This window comes from Bos indicus x Bos taurus, chromosome 20, assembly GCF_003369695.1.
Source record: "Bos indicus x Bos taurus breed Angus x Brahman F1 hybrid chromosome 20, Bos_hybrid_MaternalHap_v2.0, whole genome shotgun sequence".
In the NCBI taxonomy this organism is placed as follows: domain Eukaryota; kingdom Metazoa; phylum Chordata; class Mammalia; order Artiodactyla; family Bovidae; genus Bos; species Bos indicus x Bos taurus.
Window position 1 is genome coordinate 33286595 of NC_040095.1, and position 20990 is coordinate 33307584.

General features: G+C 43.4%; 1 protein-coding gene across 1 annotated transcript in view; it reads left to right on the forward strand.

The window, feature by feature from the left end:
* MROH2B (maestro heat like repeat family member 2B) overlaps positions 1–20439 on the forward strand; it is a 72892-nt gene extending 52453 nt beyond the window's left edge. Inside the window, exons 29-42 of the mRNA XM_027520296.1 lie at positions 2296–2393; positions 4877–5029; positions 7446–7603; positions 8164–8290; positions 8654–8841; positions 10683–10823; positions 11344–11458; positions 12308–12454; positions 12960–13142; positions 16540–16695; positions 17027–17161; positions 17797–17899; positions 19788–19853; positions 20300–20439. Of these exons, the coding sequence (XP_027376097.1) occupies positions 2296–2393; positions 4877–5029; positions 7446–7603; positions 8164–8290; positions 8654–8841; positions 10683–10823; positions 11344–11458; positions 12308–12454; positions 12960–13142; positions 16540–16695; positions 17027–17161; positions 17797–17899; positions 19788–19853; positions 20300–20406 (1877 nt within the window). The 3' untranslated portion in view covers positions 20407–20439. The remainder of the gene's footprint in view (positions 1–2295; positions 2394–4876; positions 5030–7445; positions 7604–8163; positions 8291–8653; positions 8842–10682; positions 10824–11343; positions 11459–12307; positions 12455–12959; positions 13143–16539; positions 16696–17026; positions 17162–17796; positions 17900–19787; positions 19854–20299) is intronic.
* The last annotated feature ends 551 nt before the right edge of the window (positions 20440–20990 follow it).

Genomic DNA, 20990 nt, shown 5'->3' on the forward strand with positions numbered 1-20990 from the left:
CTTTAGTTCCTCTTTGCTTTCTGCCATAAGGATAATGTCATCTGCATATCTGATGTTATTGATATTTCTCCCAGCAATCTTGATTCCAGCTTGTGCTTCATCCAGCCCAGGATTTCCCATGATGTACTCTGCATATAAGCTAAATAAGCAGGGTGACAATATACAGCCTTGATGTACTGATTTCCCAATTTTGAACAAGTCTGTTGTTCCATGTCCAGTTCTAACTGTTGCTTCTTGACCTGCATACACAGGCTTCTCAGGAGGCAAGTTGAGTGGTCTGGTATTCCCATCTCTTTAAGAATTTTTCACAGTTTGTGGTGATCCATACAGTCAAAGGCTTTGGCATAGTCAATGAAGCACTAGATGTTTTTCTGGAATTCTCTTGCTTTTTCTGTGATCCAACAGATGTTGGCAATTTGTCTCTGATTCCTCTGTTTTTTTCTAAATCCAGCTTGAACATCTGGAACTTCTTGATTCGTGTACTGTTGAAGCCTAGCTTGGAGAATTTTGAGCATTACTTTGCTAGCATGTGAGATGAGTGCAATTGTGTGGTAGTTTGAACATTCTTTGGCATTGCTTTTCTTTGAGATTGGAATGAAAACTGATCATTTCCAGTCCTGTGGGCACTGCTGAGTTTTCCAAATTTGCTGGCACCTTGAGTGCAGCACTTTCACAGCATCATCTTTTGGAATTTGAAATAGGTCAACTGGGATTCTGTCATCTCTACTAGGTTTGTTCATAATGATGCTTCCTAAGGCCCACTTGACTTCACACTCCAAGATGTCTGGCTCTAAGTGAATGATCACACCATCGTGGTTATTCAGTCATGAAGATCTTTTTTGTATAGTTCTGTGTATTCTTGCCACCTCTTGTAATATCTTCTGCTTCTGTTAGGTCCATGCCATTTCTGTCCTTTATTGAGCCCATCTTTGCATGAAATGTTCCCTTGGTATCTCTAATTTCCTTAAAGAGATCTTTAGTCTTCCCCATCCTATTGTTTTCTATTTCTCTGCATTGTTCACTTAAGAAGACTTTCTTATCTCTCCTTGCTATTCTTTGGAACTCTGAATTCAGATAGTTATATCTTTCCTTTTCTCATTTGCCTTTTGCTTCTCTTCTTTTCTCAACTATTTTAAGGCCTCCCAGATAACCATTTAGCCTTTTTGCATTTCTTTTTCTTGGAGGTGGTTTTGATCACTGTCTCCTGTACAATGTTAGGAACCTCTGTCCATAGTTCTTCAGGTGATCAGATCTATATTTCTCCCTTTAGGTCCTTTTATTTTCTTGAAACATGCAAAGTTCCAGTTCTTAAATATTCTTTGTTAGCAGGTAATCCCATATTCATTTTTCATTAACTCTTTTTCCTGTTTGATCAAATAAACATGGTAGAGAGAGAGAGAGAGAAAGAATATGATCATTAAATTAAATATGTACTGGATACAAGTAACTAGTGTTTTACTGAATTAAATGCCCACTTAATATTTGTGGATGTTGTTCAGTCCGTTGTTAATGCGGATAATAGATCAGAGGTTGAGAAATTTACCAGTTGCTTGGACAATTGAAGGCAGTGAAGCTGGACTTTGAGCCCAGGTCCTCTGCCCAGGAGGCTAAGCTACCTCCCAGAGAGTGATTCAGGTGTGAGTTTCCACCAATTACTAACTCCAGACAGCAAACAGAAAATCATCACCATTGAGGTCTGCATTTACAAGTCACTATCGGAGAAGGCAATGGCAACCCACTCCGATACTCTTGCCTGGAAAATCCCATGGACGGAGGAGCCTGGTAGGCTGCAGTCCATGGGGTTGCTAAGAGTCGGACACGACTGAGTGACTTCACTTTCACTATCAACAATCACACAATTTCAATGATTACAATGGTTACCTTACCAATCCCCTCAACAGAAGTTGACTGCAGAATAGAACTCCAACAGAGCCAGCAGTAGAGTAGAGTAGTAAGAGCCTGGGCAGTGGTGTCAGACCAGGGTTCAAGTTCCAACCTTCCATTTTCACCCCCTGCATGACCTGGCCAAATGACTTTACATCTCTCTGTGTCAGTTTTCTCAACTGCAAATAACCTCAGATGATCTCTAGGAGTAATAAATGAGATCAGAGTATTTAGCATGCTTTTAGCATGCCGAAACTCCTCAGTCAGTGTTTGCTCTTATGCTCATCAGAGAGGCTTTCGTGCGTTTGTGAAAGGCATCCAGCAGCTGAATTAGTGTCACATTAAAATATAGACAGCCTCTCAACCCCTATCAGCTCTTTGAACTCCCATGTCACCCTTTGTTGACTGCAGGTGTTCACCTGGAAGTGGAAAGACTACAGGATTTGCAGGAAGGGCTGCAATGTGATGATGTGCAGGTCCAGATCAAGATTTCCTCCAAAATAGCAAAGGTAATAGATATGGAGGACTGATCAAGGGACATAAGGATGATTCTGGGTTGATTTTCAAATGAGTCAGCTGTGTACGCACCTCTACCAAGGAGGGCAAACAGTCTAGCCATTCTAGCAAAATAAAAGACTTTGTCCAGTCATTAAATCTGGGTCCACGTATATAAGCAACCCCTGCTAATCTCATTTCAAACTCTGGGAAACCTAGGGAACCATGCAGTCCTCTCCAGGTGAAGGAGGCAGTAGGGTAAAATGAGAGAAACAGGGCATTGAGTCCATCAGATGTATTCTGTGTGCACCCCTTGAAGTGCGTGCACTATGTGATCCATTTCCTCATCTTAAAAAAATGCATAACCTCCCTCTCAGAGCTGCTATGAGAATTGGTCAATCAATTCATTCATTTATTCAGTCACTTATTCATTCACCTCATGTGCCCTGTGCATCTACCACATGCCAGACTATTTTCCAGGGTCTTAGGATAGAAATGCCTGCCCTCATTGAGTTCACGTCCTAGTGGATGGAGCAGCCAAATAAATATGATGTCAGGTAGTGATAAGTGAGAAACACAAAGTCAAGGAGGGGAATAAAGAGTAAGGTGGGCGCAGATCCCCTGGGATCACAACTCTGAAAGAGAGAACCACAAAGATATCTGGAAAGAACATTCCAGGCAAAGGGGGAAACAGTATGTGCAAAGGCCCTGAGGTGGAGAAAGAAGTGGGTCCTGAGATCCAAGAGATAGCCCAGAGCAGATTGAAGTGCCTTCCAAGCCTTATTAAGAGCCTTGGTTTCACTCTAATAAAAATCAAAAACCAGCAGAGGGGTTTGAACAGAAGAGTCAAAACCACTACATACAATGTGGCAGGTGTGAAATGTACAACTTGTATGAGACAATATTGTTCCTAATGCAGACATTATGCATTTCTATGTGTACTATGGCAATTACCCACTGAGGGCGGTAAACAACAAAATTGGTCATTATGACAATAACAGAGAGAAGGGAACTTTCTTGAGAACAAAGCATTTTTCCTAACTTGCAAAATCTCCTTATGGGGTAGCGGTGGTTCTATGAGGAAGAATGTGATACAACTCTATTTCTGAAGGGTCACCTGGCTGCCATGTTGAAACTAGACTATAAGCTGGCAAGAGTGAAACTAGTGAGGTCAGTTTGGAGGAAACTGTAAGAATCCATGTGCGAGCTCAGGTGGCTTGGACTAAGGAGGCGGCAGCAGCGACAAGAAAGTGATGAGTATACAGGAGAGAAACTCATGGGGGCACAGGGAGGGAAAACAGGTCCGATGCCTAAGACAGTGTCTGATGCGTGATAAGTGTCAAAAACATGAGTTCCCTTCCTTCAATTATTCCTAAACCAATATCATCCCAATATGAGAAAGAAAAACACACATAACTGTTGAGCTTGGACCCAGGCAGACATTTGGTGCTCCAAAGAACAGACACATGGGTCTAGGCCTTGATCTTGGAGCCACGGTAACTCAGAATCCAGCTAGGACAGGCAGCTACTCATGAAAAAGAATTCATGTCCTCTCAAAGATTGTTCTACCACACATCACTGGGCCATTTAATACAGAGGGAATTCAGTTGTGAATAGGAATGTTTTCATACCCACAAACTCAAAACCATGACCTTCTTGTTTGGTTAAAGCCCCAGATAATGCTTCTGGAATTTATTCAGACTGCTAACTTTTCACCTACACTGCTTGCCTTTTCATTCGCACATACACAGAGGCATATACAATCAAACATTCTATATAATTATTGTCGAGAGACCAAAATTACAAAGTCTTATTTTCTTGACCTTTTTATTGACTACTCAATATTGAAACACACAAAAGCAAAAGACAGGGTTCATCTTAATTCATCCTCCATTTGGATGCTGTGAGGCACAGGCTATTTAGCCAGGCACTTAGTACATGTGACAGATTTCCTGAATCCTCAAGCCTAGCTCCTAGCTACTCTTTGGCAGACCAAGACATTTCTATGATAGATGAAATGTATATGAAAGTACTTGACAACATTTAAATTGCCATGTATGCATTATTTTTCCATTATGAGGCATGTTGTAAATTCAGGTTTGGAGAGGAAATTGCCTTGGCAGACCTAGAATTTAATAAATACGAAATGATTTTTAGAAAGCAACTTCAAGAAAGTTTTACTTAGACTGAAAGGCCATGTCTATGTCCTATTTTAGTATTTTCTCTAGTTTCTATGGCCTCAATCATACGCTAACTCTTTGGAAAGCCCAGTGGTTTCTAATATCCTAAAACAAAGGACAGCACGTTTTGGGTGTCCAGATAGGAAGTGAGGGGCTTGGTTACGTGAGTCTTTCTGGGTCCAGATATGAAGTGAGGGGTTGGTGACATGAGTCTTTCTGGGTCCAGATATGATGTGAGGGGTTGGTGACATGAGTCTTTCTGGGTCCAGATATGAAGGAGGGGTTGGTGACATGAGTCTTTCTGGGTCCTTTCTCAGATTGTCAGTAAACTCATCCCCAGTGAAGAAATGCTCGTGTTCCTAGAGGAAACCCTGGATGGTCTGGAGAGCCTCAACCCCCCATGTACAAAGGCCTGTGGCGTCTGGATGATCACTGCCCTGAAGGAGCAGGGAGCTACTCTGGAAGACCAGGTGAACTGACAGCCAGTCTGACAACTGAGCACAATTCTAGCACTTCTGAAAGGCCAGTACCAGAAGCAGGTCATCACTCCTCAGTTGGTCCTCTGATGAGTCACAGGCAAGAGTATACACAGCCACAGGAGGCCTCAACAGAGACCCAAGTTGTGTATGAGCAACCAGGCTCAGGCGGAGGGCCCGTCTCGCCTGACTCAATTGCCTCTCTAGTCTGTGATCATGAGCACTTTCCAAGCTGCCACTCTCTGGCCAGAGGAAGAATATCTGAACCAGAAGCATGTGGGGTGTGCAAAACTGGGTTGTAAGACCTACAAGCATAAGAGTGATCTCATGAACCTTTGAGATGGCCACTGAGGGCCAGGCGCGCTTTCTAACTCCACTGCCACCCTGTGAGCTGCTCTTTAACATCCTTTAGGTATTTTCTGATAAAGAAGGCTATTCTTGAGGAACTGACTGAAAGAAAAGTCCTCAATCCTTTCTCCCAACTAGAGAATTAAGCAGAGAGATTGGATTTAAATTCAGGAAGTCTGGTTAAGAGCTCCAAATGGATATGCTGTCTTCTCTCTCTCCTAAAGTCAGAATCAAAATATTAGCAATTCAGAGATCAATGATGAGGAAAAGAATTTTTAACCCCGAAAAGCTTCCTTCCCAAGGGTAACAAGAGGAAGAAGTCATGGACCCCAGAGCCCAGAGTTAATCATCCTAAATTAAAGAGTTCTCCAAAGCATGACTTTTACAAATGACCTCTGTTCTAATTACTGTCCAACTGTTCATTTGTTTTCAAAAACATTTATTGAGTATATACTGTGGCAGGCCCTAGGCCAGTCATGGGAGAATGAAAGGTTAATAAATTTAGAATATCCATGTGTTTGTGTGTTAAACATAAAAGGGGAAGTTGTTCACATGCTAGGTAAAGGCTAGGGACCTAAATGTTTTCCAAGAATCACTAGTATGGGACTGTGTGATAATCAGGCTTGCAGGATATTTATGATTAAGGAATCACAATTCTATGAAAAATGTTATATTTAACCTAAAAATGTCTATCCAAAATAAGAAAGAGAAATATCTACTGGACACAAAGTTGCTTTCACATAGAGACGTGTCCTAATCCATGTCAAAAATCCAAATGCATGATATAATTCCCTACTGCACACAGACTAACATCCAAACTCAGAAAGGTGGCCCTCAATGCCCTTTCGGATTCAGCTTTGTCTTATCTATCAAGTTATCCTCCTCTTTTTTCTCACCTTCATTCTTTCTGTGCTCCAAACTGAACCATTCTCCTATTCCATAAAGCTTTTCTACATCTGCTTCTACCAGGCTTTCATGTAGTTTTTATATAGATTTTAGAAGGCAATGGCACTCTACTCCATTACTCTTGCCTGGAAAATCCCATGGATGGAGGAGCATAGAAGGCTGCAGTCCATGGGGTCGCTGAGGGTTGAACAAGACTGAGCGACTTCACTTTCACTTTTCACTTTCATGCACTGGAGAAGGAAATGGCAACCCACTCCAGTGTTCTTGCCTGGAGAATCCCAGGGATGGGAGCCTGGTGGGCTGCCATCTATGGGGTCACACAGAGTCGGACACGACTGAAGTGATTTAGCAGTAGCAGTAGCAGTACTTTATAAAGCCATTAGGTTCACAGCAAAACTGAGCAGAAGTTATAGAGTTTCAGTACACCTCCTATCTCCACACTTCCAACATCCCTCACCTCAGGTTACATTTGCTACAATCGATGAACCTACATTGACCCATCCTATAATCACCCAAAGTCCACAGTTCACATTAGAGCTTTTAGTTTTGGTGTTGACAGATGTAAAATGACAGGTATCCAAAAGTGGAGGATAGATCAGTTTCACTGCTCTCTGAACCTGCTGTGTTCTATTTGCATTTTTACCTGTCTTGTTCCTTCTGACGAGGATTCCTTTCCTCGCCATCTCCACCTTGCCTTTTGGAATTGGTATATATCCTTTGAGACCCAGACCGGTGACCTCAGTTACTTCTGGATTCCCCTATCCGTCCCATGAATCTCTTGTACACCGTTTGTCATACACAATTTTGTGCACAAGCCTTTGGGTGTACAGTTGAAGTCCTTTATGAGATGACTCATTCCTTTTGAGAAAGGGCTACATCTTATGCAACCCTGGTAAATTCCCCACAATGCCTAACTCAGCACCTGGCATAATGCCACCTTTTACTAAATGTTTGCTAAACTGATTTAAGAATAAATGCCTAATTTATCAATAATTGTCCTGAGCAAGAGATAGGCCATGTGTAGAATCAATCACCTCCTTAACATTATTTCTATTTCATCAATCACCATCCACAACTTGCTGATTGTACATGACCTAAGCCAACCATGTCAAGGAAAAATGGTGATTCAGTGATTGAATTGGCTTTTTGTTTTTAGCTGTTGGAGATCTTGGGCGTAATTTACCATCACATGCCGGTCCTCAGACAAAAGGAGGAAAGTTTTCAGTTTATGCTAGAAGCCATCTCTCAGATAGCCAGCTTTCACATGGACGCAGTTGTTGCCAACCTTTTACAGAAGCCTCTGCCATTTGACAGGTAGATTCAAACTAAGGTGGTCCCTTTTCCCAGGGAAGACCCCTCTGTAAGGCACTGGGAAAAAATCTCTGGTTTGGGAGAAAGATAGCAAGAAAAAGTTGAAAACATCTCACCTGACTAATTTCAGAAACAGTGCTTGAATCACAGGTAATGGTTTTCCAAGTATTTTTCAAATATATGTCCTCATTGGATAATGAGAATTTTAGGTATATGTATGTGTGTGTGTGTGTGTATGTATGTGTGTGTGTGTGTATATATATATATATATTTAAAATAGGAGTAGGTGAGTTTTAGAAAGTGATTATTTCCCCCCTTTCTGGTTGCTGAGAATGCATCTATATGAGAGGTTTCTGTCTTGATGGATGTTAACAAACCTCAGCAACCCAAGGCCCAAATGCTAGATTGTTAAATAAAGCATCCTTATTATCCCCAGGCACGCTGGCATGTCCACTCGTCCCTGCAATTGTGATTAGTCATAATGTGGTTTTAGAGTGGATCCAATGGAAAAGCGCATCTGCCAAGGAGTTGAGCCTCATCAGCTTCCTGCCTTCCTTCCCTAGGGACACAAAGACACTGTGGAAATCTCTGGCTGAGAACCCAGCCTCCAGTGGCAAACTCTTGCGAGCCTTAGTCGACAAACTGGAGAATGAGTTAGAAGATGACCTAGCCAGGATAGAGGCAATATCTGTGAGTTGGACAACCCGTGGCAATGACTTTGTGGCTGATCATGTTTAGAAGCCGATTTCTTACCAGCCCAAGGAAAATCTATGCCTCTGTGTTTCCAAATTATCCTTCAAGACATCTAATTGTTGTCAAAAGACTCTAAGCCTAACCTGATGGTGCCAACTAGACTTCGGAGTCACCCCATATGGGAGCCCTGAGAGAAAAACACAATCTGAGTTGAGAAGTTTCCAGAAAAATAAACCCTCTGTTTTCTCCCCTTTCTGTGTGCTTTTACCACAAGTGTGGTCCACCTGGGAAGCAATCCTGTGGAGGGAAAACAGCCTGGAAGGTCAGCCCCACCTGACACGAGACCCTTCCTCCCCGCAGGTGGCCTGTGCCGTGTATGAAGTGGTGTCGACGGGCACCCCTGTCGCGAGCCTGTACCCGGAGCTGTTCGCGCTTCTCCTGAAGCTGGTCAGCTGCACGCTCGGTCAGAAGATGCCCACCTCAGCCCTCAGCCGCCGCCGGCGGGTGATGCCACAGGGGGAGCGGCAACAGATAGCTGACCCCTGCAGGTAAACGGCCAGGCAGAAGGGCCTTCTGGAGACATCCTGACCCAAGACTCCAGAAAAGAGCCTGGCATGGCCTCAAGTACCCATTTAGAAACAAGGGCCCTCCATCCCTGAGCCTCATAGCCCTTCTGCCCAGAACTGGTACCCAGGCGCTGTTGTCCAGAACAGTCTTATAAGCAGCAACATCCTCTTCTCTAGAGTGCCCCATCCACTTCCTTTGTCTTCTTTCCTTGAAACCTTTCAAGGAAAGTTGGAATTCTGTAATATTCAAGGCAGGTGGCACTAGTGGTAAAGAATCTGTCTCCCAACAAAGGAGACTGCCAATGCAAGAGATGCAGGTTCAATCCCTAGGTCGGGAAGATCCCCTGGAGAAGGAAATGGAACCCACTCCAGTATTCTTGCTTGGAAAATTCTATGGACTGAGGGTCCTGGGGAACCCCAGTCCATGGGATCACAAAGAGTCCAACACGAGTATACACATATACACTGTACAAGGAAAGAAGAAAAATAAAAATAAATATCATATTTCCTCAAATCTAAGACATCACCAATTGAAAGAACCAATATTACTTCATGAACCATTGAAAAAGTTAAAAAAAAAGTCCCAATTAAGTCATAAATTAGTGCTTTCTTAAACTATTAAATTCATATTTTATATTGCTCCATAGAGCTCTTTGAGGATTATTAAGTATAGATTTTTATCCTGTAACACATTGCTTTGCTTCCCTGTTCTCTTGCCTAACTTTTTGTTCCAAAGTCAAGTCAACCTATTAAAAGGCATTTTAAAGAGCAATTAGACTCAGTGAGCATGCATGTGGGGTGGGGTGGGGGTGGGGTCTGCTTGCTTGCCTGTGCAGGCCCAGGCACTCAGTCACACAGTCCCATCTGACTCTCTGTGACCCCATGGACTGTGTAGCCCACCAGGTTCCTCTGTACATGGAATTCTCTAGGCAAGAATACTACAGTAGGTTGCCATTCCCTTCTCTAGGGGATCTTCACATCTCAGGGACTGAATATGGGTCTCCTGTATTGCAGGCAGGTTCTTTACCATCTGAGCCACCAAGGAAGCAGTTAGGCTCAGCACATGTACATACATACATGTAACTTTACTAAAATACCTACAGCTCTAAGCATGTATGTGTGCATGCTAATTCACATCAGTCGTGTCCCTCTCTTTGCAATCCAATGGACTGTAGCCTGCCAGGCTCCTCTGTCCATGGGATCCTCCAGGCAAGAATACTGGAGCAGGTGGCCAGGTCCTCCTCCAGTGACAGCTCAAAGAGCCACACTTAAATCTGTTTGTGTACACGAATTGTAGACACAGTCAATAGAGACTGCATCACAACTACTGTTTGGCCAACAACTGGAATGCACTATCCATTGAGAGATGCATCCTGGTTTCCAAGGTGCTGTGTTTGAACCACTAAAATACAGTATTTCACACTTTCTATCTTCAGGGCTTGATTTTCTCAGGAGAGGTTAAGATTTTGGGGAATTATTGACTGACTTCAGGACATGTCAATATCCCCTTTGGCCCCAAAACCAAAGTGTGAGATCAAGGCTGCCTGTGTTTTCTTTGCACAGCCTCCATTCATCCAGAAGTAAGGGAGCATTATGGGGAACATTTTTTTTAAACAAACAAAATGTGCTATATTTATTCTGTAGAATGTAGTGATTATAAGTAACCAGATTCATACATGTCAATATAGAGCCCCAAGATATAATATGTGAAAATATAGAATACAGACAACTTGATGGTATTTATTATGGATTATGGACTTGGGGGATTCACAATTCCCTGCATGGTGATGACTTACTTTTGTGATGCCAACTGTCTCTTTCAGGCTCTCGACTACAACGCTGAAGTGTGTGCAGGCCCAGGCCATGAGAGAAGGGCTGACCAAAGAATCTGACGAGGGAGACAACGTGTGGACCCTCCTCAGCAGCCCCAGTACCCACCACATAGGAGTCTGTGCACTGGCCAGGTAATGTTCAGATACTCCAAAACTAGATACCAAAGAAAAAACTGAAAATAAAGTGAAAATGCAGTGCAGACAACTTCACTGAGAGCCATTGAGTCACCAAGGACTTAGAGTCAAGGAGAAAAAAGAAAAAAACAGATGAAAGAGCAAAGGGGGTTGGGAAGACATGGTAGGATCAGCTCCAAACTCAGCAATTCCTCAAAAAATAGTGATACAAATTAACAGTTTTAGGCAAACTACACTTTAGAATTTAAGTAAACTCCCGGAGTTGGTGATGGAGAGGAAGGCCTGGCGGGCTGCAGTCCATGGGGTCACAAAGAGTTGGACACGACTGAGTGACTGAACTGAACACTGTAGTCAGGCACTTAGATAGGGTGCTATAAAGTTTAAGGCTTGGTGCTCTTTCCTTGTTAACATCCCTTTTTAAAATTATTGATTTTCCTGATAGAGAAATAGACTAAAGTGTCTTCCATTGTTTAGAAAGAAAAAAGTCTCCGCTACAATGGGAGCCTTGGTTTTCTAGGAGCATGGCCGTGTGGCAACATGGAATCATACGGGACATCACAGAACAACTCCTCCCATCCCTGACCTCCTCCTCGGAGAACTACCGGATAACGGGCACAGCTTTCTTCTCTGAGGCAAGCCATCCCAGGAGGCTCGTTGGGTCCCATGGGGTATCTCTCTCAGGAGTCCAGTGGGAACCAGAGCTACGGAAGAGGGACCTTCACCAGAAGCTGTGGGAGTGGAGAGGCCCAATGACTGCCAGAGATACAGTACCTGAGAAGAGAGAGAGAGAGGAAAAAGAACCCAGCCTCATCCTCTTCCTCCCCTCTGGTCTGTAGACATCAATTTCCAAAGCAGAGAAGGATAGAGACTTAACCTGCAAAGGACAAAACAAAATATAACCAACAAATATATCAATACTACAGTCCTTCCACACCCTGGGATAAAGGCTGGCCCAGCCAGTCCAGAGAAATAACATCATCAGTTACTCCTGTTTTCCATGCTCTATTTTCCCATTTAGATTAGAATTATCTTCTTAACTGGGCTTCCCTGGTAGCTCAGCTGGTAAAGAATCTGCCTGCAATTCAGGAGACCCCAGTTCAATTCGTGGATTAGGAAGATCCCCTGGAGGAGGGCATGGCAACCCACTCTAGTATTCTTGCCCGGAGGATCTCTATGGACAGAGGAGCCTGGTGGGTTTTATTCCATGAGGTCGCAAAGAGTCAGACACAACTGAGCAACTAAGCACGTGCACATATATTCTTAACTAGGTGTTTTGGTTCTCATCAGCTCATAACCTTGACCTGTGGGTTGCTTACTGCTAGAGCTTAGTTCCTGCCAGATTTGCATATTCACCCAAGGCTTCTTCCTCTGCTCCACAAGCAGCTGGGGCCCTATCCTTTCATCATAGCTGTGATGCCTTCAGAACTCTCCTGAAGGGAGGCCCTTCCCTCAACTAAAGGGGAGAAGTGTGTCATTTTCAGCTCATGAAGGAGCCAGTCCTTTGGAAGCATGGGAATCTACGGGAAGTGCTTGTCCTGATGGATCAGAGTGCTTGGGACTCCAACCCCATCCTGAGGCAAATGGCCATCCGGGGTCTTGGTAATACAGCTTCTGGAGCCCCTCACAAGGTAAAAGGGGTTGGGGGAGGGACAAAAAGTAGTTCCTCTAAATAGAGTTAGGGGCTTCCCAAGTGGCTCAGTGGTTAAAAGAAAAAGAAGAATCCATCTGCCAATGCAAGAGACACAGGAGACAGGTTCTATCCCTGGGTTGGGAAGATCCCCTGGAGAAGGAAATGGCAACCCACACCATTATTCTTGCCTGGAAAATCCCATGGAGAAGAAGGAGCCTGGTGGGCTACAGTCCATGGGGTTGCAAGGAATTGGACCCAACTGAGCATGCATGGACACAAGTAGAGTTTTAAAATAATTATTTAGTAACCCACACCCCATGGTTACCATGTGTGTTAATTTCAGAAATTAAGTGAAAATCCAAATAAGTTGCTGAAGTAGTGGCTCTTGTGTTGAAGGATCCGTGACCCTAACAGAATGTCAGTCCCCTTGTCTGGGGTCTCCTACCCTATTCCAGATACACATAGAACAGTTTTTGAGATTAAGAGACCTTATTTCAAAATAGGTGAAGAAGCACAAGCAGATGATGTTAGAATCTGTCATCAGAGGCCTCTATCACCTGGCCCGCACTGAGGTCGTCTGTGAAAGCTTGAAGGCTCTAAAAAAGATCCTGGATCTGCTCACAGACAGAGACGTGAGCTTCTACTTCAAAGAAATAGTGCTGCAAACAAGAACCTTCTTTGAAGATGTAAGTGAACCTGTTCAGGAATGTTCCTTCCCCAGCAGTGAGTGAACAGAAAGAGGTTCAGGCGGTGCTTGCAGCAGACCAGTTTGGTGTCCATCTGCCGTACCCGCTTATATTCCCTTTCGTAGTTTTCCTCTCTTGTCCGTCTTGCTTCCTGGGCTCACCTCCCTTACACTTAAATCCTTACCTCAACGTTTGCTGTTGGGGGAACACAGATGATGACAGTACTCATTACAGGGCTAGACGTCGATGCCGCCAACACCATCTTTTCCATGTGCAAGATTTCAAAGACTTAAAATGCTTGCGTAGTTCATTTCACCCAGGAGTCATTAAACTGCCCCATGGCTCATGGGCCAAATTCGACCCAGAACATCTTTTTGCAAATGTAGTGCTAATGGAACACAGCCGTGCTCATTGGTCACATATTATCTATGGCAGCCTTCACACTTCATCTGCAGAGCTGATTAGTTGTTACAGAAACCATGTGGCCTGCAGAGTCTAAATTATTCAGCCTTTGGTCTTTTACGGAAAAATTTTGTCAACCCCTGATCTGGTTTACAGCCCTCATTTCAGAAAAGATTAGTCAATGATCCTAGGCAAAGGAAGGTCATTTTTCTTTATACCTTCTGGGAAACTAGATTTTATTATTTCTTCTCGGTTTATTCACTGTCATTAATATAGAAATCTATTTCACATCTAACATAAACCTATTTTTTATCATCTAAACCTGTCTGCTCCTGTTGTGTGATTGGAGGAGATGGAAAATCTTGGCTGGCTCCTCAAGTACATCCTTCTTAAACATTAAGGCCTTATTAAATTACCTGTTCACCTGATGGTCTCCAGAATGAAAAGTCTTTATTTCCTTCATTATTCACCATAAACCTAATTTTTCAGCTCCTTAATATTTTACAAGCCAGTGACTGTGTTGTATCTCTAAATGAGGCCTGAGAAGTATTGAATAGAATCTGAAGAAAAATCACCTCTCAAGTCCAATTTTTTCCTATTTATTCACTCCAGTTTTTTTTTTAATCTTACCCTTTCTTCCTGACTCTTCAGAGGTTTATTAACCACCCGACCTCCAGATTTCAGTTTGTAATCCGTGCCCTCAGTCCACAGTCCACCAGTTTTGTGTTTCCGTTTCTTTTGTGTGAGTCTGAACCTGACCTTTGAAAGCAGCTTTCTGCTGGTATTAGTGTTACTTTCTCCAATGTGTTAGTGTTACTTTTCATTCTCATTTTGTACTCAAAAAATACTTCATGGGCTTTCATTCAACTCAGTATCTTTTTTAAAATAACAAAGATGTTCTTTTCTTCACTACACAGATTTGAAACAATCTTTAACAACAAAGAGCTGAAGTCAGCCCCAGAGAGACCCACCTGTTAGGTTTCCTGGACTGTTGTTGATTCAGTGATAGTAACACTCTTGGATCTGAGCCTTCAATAATCACAAGTCTGTCTACAAGTTTTATGGTCAAAAGAATGTTTCTCAGTTTTACTGCAAAAAAATCTAAAGTCTTTCTGGTTGTTAGGTTAGAACTTTTTCCTTTCTAGTAGGTATCAACCTCATCAAATTTTGCATAAAATTTGACAAAAATTGAGTCTTAATAACGACATGTTCTTTACAGTCCTGTAATGCTCTTTTGGGGGCTTGCCAGGTGGTGCTAGTGGTAAAGAATCTGCCTGCCAATGTAGTAGACTTAAGAGATGCATGTTCGATCCCTGGGCTGGGAAAATCCCCTGGAGGACGGCATGGCAACCCACCCCAGTATTGTTGACTGGAGAATGCCACAGACAGAAAAGCCTGGTGGGCTACTGTCCATAAGATGGTGAAGAGTTAGACACAACTAAAGCAACTAAATGCACGCAATTCTCTCTTTCTGCAAATAAATTATGATACTTTGCCCCTATATTTTTCTATAGGTAAAACATACAATTCTGTAATCTCCAAATTCTCTCTTTCTTTTCTTCACTATTCAAATACTTTCTTGAAAATCCAAAAATATGGTGACACTTTGAAAAAATGGTATAAAATACAGCTGCTGTCCCACGCTCCAGGCCCTGCTCACTATTTCCCATACCAGCACCCAAGCGCTCACGTCACTCTCTATAACAGGAAATTAAACTTTAATACTTCTCCCAGCACCCAAGACACTTCTACACTTCTCTTTTCTGCTTTCTCATCCTCCCAATTGGTTAATTCCTCCTCCACCTAGCTTTAGGTCTTTGATTTTTAAAAATTCAAATGGTTTCTTTTTTTTTAAGAAAATAACTCTCTAGCTTTTGGATACTTTGTTATTGGGTTGCTTCTCTTTCTAAAAGGAGATCTTTTAAAAATATACCTTGACCTTACTTCTAGTACATTTAAAGAACATGTCTACTTCCATTTCCATTCTTCAAGGTCACATCTCATGTATTTAACTTTTCTAGCCTTTTCCCAACAAGCCATGTTTATTTTTTTATGGTAGATCTTTATCAGCGTCCTTTTTCATAACATTGTTGTTTATATGCCCACTTCTCACACACATTTAATTTTGCCATCAAAGTTAATTCTTCTGTCATCTTCCCCTCATGTCCATGGGAATGCTTTTTTATTGGTTCTTGTTTGTTGCTAATCTAAATAATATCGTTACCCGAAATGACCTTTCCCCTCATCCCTCTGCCTTCCTATAGGTATTTTAGACTAGTTTTCTAGATACCCAACTCCCTCAAGAAAAAGAAAGAAAAAAGAAAACCTCCAGAAAATTCATCAGAGTTTGTTAGAACTCTAAACCATATCAACAAAGTGTCTTAGATAATAGAAGGCCATCTTTCTCCACCACCTGTAAAGCATTGCCAACCATCCTGGACAGTAAGCAAGGGAGCTCCGTAACTTCATATATAAAATAGTGAGGCTAAGCACTTTCTTGTTTATCCTCTCTCTCTCTCTCTCTCTCTCTCTCTGAGACCCAAAGTTCAAATTTCTGAGCTTTCTGTAATCCCTTTGGAAAGTGTATGGGATCTTGGAGAAGCATCCTAGACCTTGAGCAGTTTCGATCAGAGGCCCCATAACTCCAGGCTAATGATGCAGTCAGACTAATATGTATAAAATACAGAACAAACAAGAACCCTCCCTGGCCTTCTCCCACTAGCATTCCCTGTGTATTATTCCTGTGGTCATATTTCCTCATTAGTTCCTCAAAGTCAGAAACCAAGTCTCCAGCTCTAAACTCGGGTTGTGTGGATGGAGAGATACTGGGAAAGAAAAGGCATTCTTGAAACACACAGGGGCTGTGACAAGCGAGCTCCAGTGCCTGGACTCCAGCCTCCTTTACTGAATGGGAAGGGGCATAGTGGGCTGGAGGGTTTCCAGCTGGGAATGGCCATGTCGGGGACTCACCCAAGACATGCATCTGTCATCACAGGAGCAGGATGATGTGAGGCTGACTGCCATCCTCTTATTTGAGAATCTGGCATCCCTAACAGGAAGAAGGTGGAAGATTTTTTTTGCTGAAGAAATAAAAAAGAGCATGATTTCATTCCTTCTCCACCTCTGGGACCCCAATCCCAAGATTGGAACTGTAAGTGGCCCTTGCAGAGACAGCTGCACCTCTTCCTCTGCCCGTAGCCAAGAGGTGCCAGGAATCTTGGTCTGGCTGGGCCAGAAGCCATATCTGAAGACACCAGTCTCAAATGAACCTGAAAACCAGTTATCCCATCTTGGGTTCTTTTTTGGCCATCACTTCCTGAGTTTGCACTTCCATCTTTGAAACTGGGAAGGTGGTAGCACTGACTGTCCAGCCCTTGCATCACTCTTTACTGCTCTTTTCCCAACATACCTATAAGCCTGCCTTCCCTTCTGGAAGGGGAACTAGCATTATGCACTGTGACACAGAAAACTCTGTTTTCCAGGCTTGCCGTGATGTCCTGATCATCTGCATTCCTTTTCTGGGTCTCCAGGAACTCTATGGGGTATTAGACCATCTCCTGGATGTTCAGGATCTACCAAGGGCCAGGGATTTCTACAGGCAGTTCTGCATGAAGCTGGTGAGTGTGCAATAGGTGCTGCTTCCAAAAATTCAGGCCAAGAGTCCAGGCAAATCCCAGAAGGCAAAGCACATAGCAAAGAATCCCAGCTAGAGCGAGAACCATCTGGGAAGAACAGTGATTCTGGATATCCTGCCACATCACCCTCTACTCTGTCCCCAAGTTCCAGCTGGAATCTGCTCTTGACTCCTGAAACATCTGTTGATTAGTCCTATAAGCTCCAGTGCCACCCTGATTAAATTTAGAATGAAATAGCCGCTGTATGCATGCTCACTGGTCTTTTGATGTCTGTTCTTGGGGACTATAGGATGCTGAATTTCATAAAGGGTCACTTCTCAGTTGCCTTCTTGTTTTTTTAATTTATTGAAGTATAGTTGATTTACAGGGTTGTGTTAATTTCCACTCAACAGCCAAATAACTCAGTTATACATACTTATTCTTTTTCATGTTCTTTTCCATTCTGGTTTATCACAGGATATTGACTATAGTTCCCTGTGCTATACAGTAGGACCTTGATGTTTATCCATTCTGTATATACTCATTTGCGTCTGCTAATCCCAAACTCCCAGTCCTTCCCTTGCCCACCCGTCCCTCCCACTTTCAGTTGCCCTCTTTGTAACACAAATCTCTTCCAGTCGAAGAGAAACCAAGAAATCCTATGGATCCTCCACACACACTCATTCACGTTCTTCAGCAGCAGCTGGGAGACCATCAGGAGTGCAGCCATCAAACTCACAGGTGAGGCCATGTCCACTCTCTCCACTCACAGGTCCGCTCCTTGCCATCCTGTTTTGCTTTGCCTGGAAGCTACCCCAGCATGAATGCTGGTATGATTGTGTGCTGTTGCTTTAGTCATATCTGACTCTTTGCAACCCCATGGTCTGTAGCCTGCCAGGCTCCTCTGCCCATAGGTTTCTCCAGGCAAGAATACTGGAGTGGGTTGCCACGCCCTCCTCCAGGGGATCTTCCCAACCCAGGGATCAAACTCATGTCTCTTATGTCTCCTGCATTGGCAGGTGGGTTCTTTACCACAAGTGCCACCTGGGAAGACCAGTATGATTGGTATGACCAAAAAAAATAATAATAATAAGCCAGAAAATTCATTTTATGTATTACGACATCTTCCCTCAAAAGAACCTGTTTTCTTTGCAAACTTACAGTAGCAGCTTCTGAATTCCCAACACTCATTCTCTTTCCATCAGACCATTCTCCCTATTTGGGTCCTTCCTGCTTCTTCTGATTCCAAGTCACTCTTCCCTCTTTTCCCCAGGTCTTTGATCCAAGCCTGAAGCCCCTGCCAAATTGTTTTCCTTTGTATCACCCATTAACACAAACCATAGTCAACCTTCTAAACTCAGTTCAAGTTGAGAGCTTTAGCAGCAACGTGATAACTAGTGAAAAGTGTACGGGTGCTTGGGGGCCAGCGGACCTCGGCTCTGCTAGCTGATTCTGGACAATTCACTTAATTTCACTCTTTGTTGTGAAATTTCACTCTGTGTCGCCTCTTTGTTTGATCTATAAAATAGTAAAGTAAGTGAATCACTGAGGATTAAGTCTTATCATGAAACCCATTCCATCTAATCAGGCCTACAATGAATAGACCCACTGGGTTGGCCACCTTAAAGAAAGAAAGAAAGAAAGTGAAGTCGCTAAGTCATATCTGACTCTTTGCGACTCTGTGGACTGTAGCCTGCTGGACTCCTCCATCCGTGGGATTTTCCAGGCAAGAATACTGGAGTGGGTTGCCATTTCCTTCTCCAGGGGATATTCCCGACCCAGGGATCGAACCTGCATCTCCCACACTGCAGGCAGACTCTTTACTGTCTGAGCCACCAAGGAAGCCAGGACCCTGCCTTATTGGATCCTATAGAGGATCCCCTTTTTGTTGTTTTTCAGTCACTAAAATGTGTCCACCTCTTTGTGAACCCATGAACTGCAGCATGACAGACTTCCCTGTCCTTCACTATCTCCTGCAGTTTGCTCAAACTCATGTGCATTGAGTTGGTGATGCCACCCGACCATCTCATCCTCTGTCACCCCCTTCTCCTCCTGCCCTCAGTCTTTCCCAGCATCAGGGTCTTTTCCAATGAGTCAGCTGTTCACGTCAGGTGGCCAAAGTATTAGAGCTTCAGCTTCAGCATCAGTCCTTCCAATGAATATTCAGGGTTGTTTTCCTTTAGGATTGACTGGTTTGATCTCCTTGCCATCCAAGAGATTTTCAAGAGTCTTCTTCAGCTCCACATTTCAATAGCATCAATTCTTCGGTGTTCAGCCTTCTTTATGGTCCAACTCTCACATTCGTACATGACTACTGGAAAAACCATAGCCCCCTAACTACACTGTAAATTTTTGGAAGACAGGGGCCATACATGTTCAAAACCCTGACAACTCGCGCCGCTCCCCTGGAGGAGATAGTGAGTTTTCCCAGTAACATGGTGGGCAAGCAACCGCTTCGAGTCACAGCACTCAAGACTCCATACACATCATCCTGGAGGTGCAAGGGGAGCCTAGCTTGTTCATTCACTATTCAGACCACTTAATTTCTGACCAGGTGCAGAGTCTGCCCTGACTTTTTGTGGCCCATTCCTCTAAAGCAAATAGTAACTTTTCTTCCTGTTGATTTTAGATGCCATTATTCTCAATTTGACCTATCAATATGTGGAGCTAGTAGACAGAGAACAACTGACCACACGTGAGTACCAACCCTAGTTTCTGTCCAGAGCCCTGTTATATTCTTAGAGAAAGAGAAACTAAAGCCACTCCAAGTTCCACATCAGCTGTAAAATCATAGTGTACCCCATCATCAGTGGTCTCTGATGCTCCCCATATACTGGACTTTCTCCAGAGTGTAAGGTGACCCCCAGCTCCATCCCATTGCAGGCACCATTCCCAGCAGACTTCAAGTTTTCGATTGTTTGTAAACCTACTGGTCCCAAGGTCAGCATCTTCTCTTCCCTTATTTCAATGTAAAAATAGTTTCTAAATTTGTGGATCCAAATCCTAACCATTAGGGCAAAATGTGAGCCCAGGGACCTGAGCCCCATGTAGCTCTGATCCTTAGTGGAGGCTTCCCTGCACTGCAGAGCTTGGGCTTTGGCTTTCTTCCCTCAGTGGACATTGCTCTTCTTCCCATTTCAGAGCTCCAAGCACTTCGACAGGACCCCTGTATCAGTGTCCAGAGAGCAGCTGAAGCTGCTACGCAGACCCTCCTGAGAAGGTGTAAAGAGATAAGTGTCCATCTGTAAACCATCAGGAAATAAACTGCTAGGCTTTTTCTATAACTGAGTCCTGTCTTCATCCTCACAACTCACAAACTTGTAATATCTTGAGGAAAGAGGTGGCGCCCAGGGTGGGGATCTTGAGGTAGTGGTATATCCCTTACCCTCCAGACTCCCTGGTGGCTTCTGTTGGCAAAAACCACACTCACCAGTTCACATGAGGAATAACCTGTGATGTGAGTGGTGACAGCCACATGGCCTTTGCACAGGACAGCCTTCAATGGAAGCTTACATCCCAACAGATACCAAAAAAATGAAAGAACGTCAAACAATTCTGCTGCCACTGAGAAGAGGACTACTGCTACTTTCCGCTCATAGCCCCTTTTCATATCTTTGCCAGTTTTGACTTGCTACTCAGGCTCTTTTCTTTCTAAGAAACAGTCTTATGACAAACTTTAACCTGTCTGTTCTTCCTTTGTAATTTATGTGTCGAGATTGTGCCCCAGGGACTTCTCTACAAAAGACCCTTCCTGACATTGTATTAAATCTCACTATCTCCTTTCCATTTTTATCCTAGAGCATTCCTCTCTTTGAATTGTGTATATGCAAGT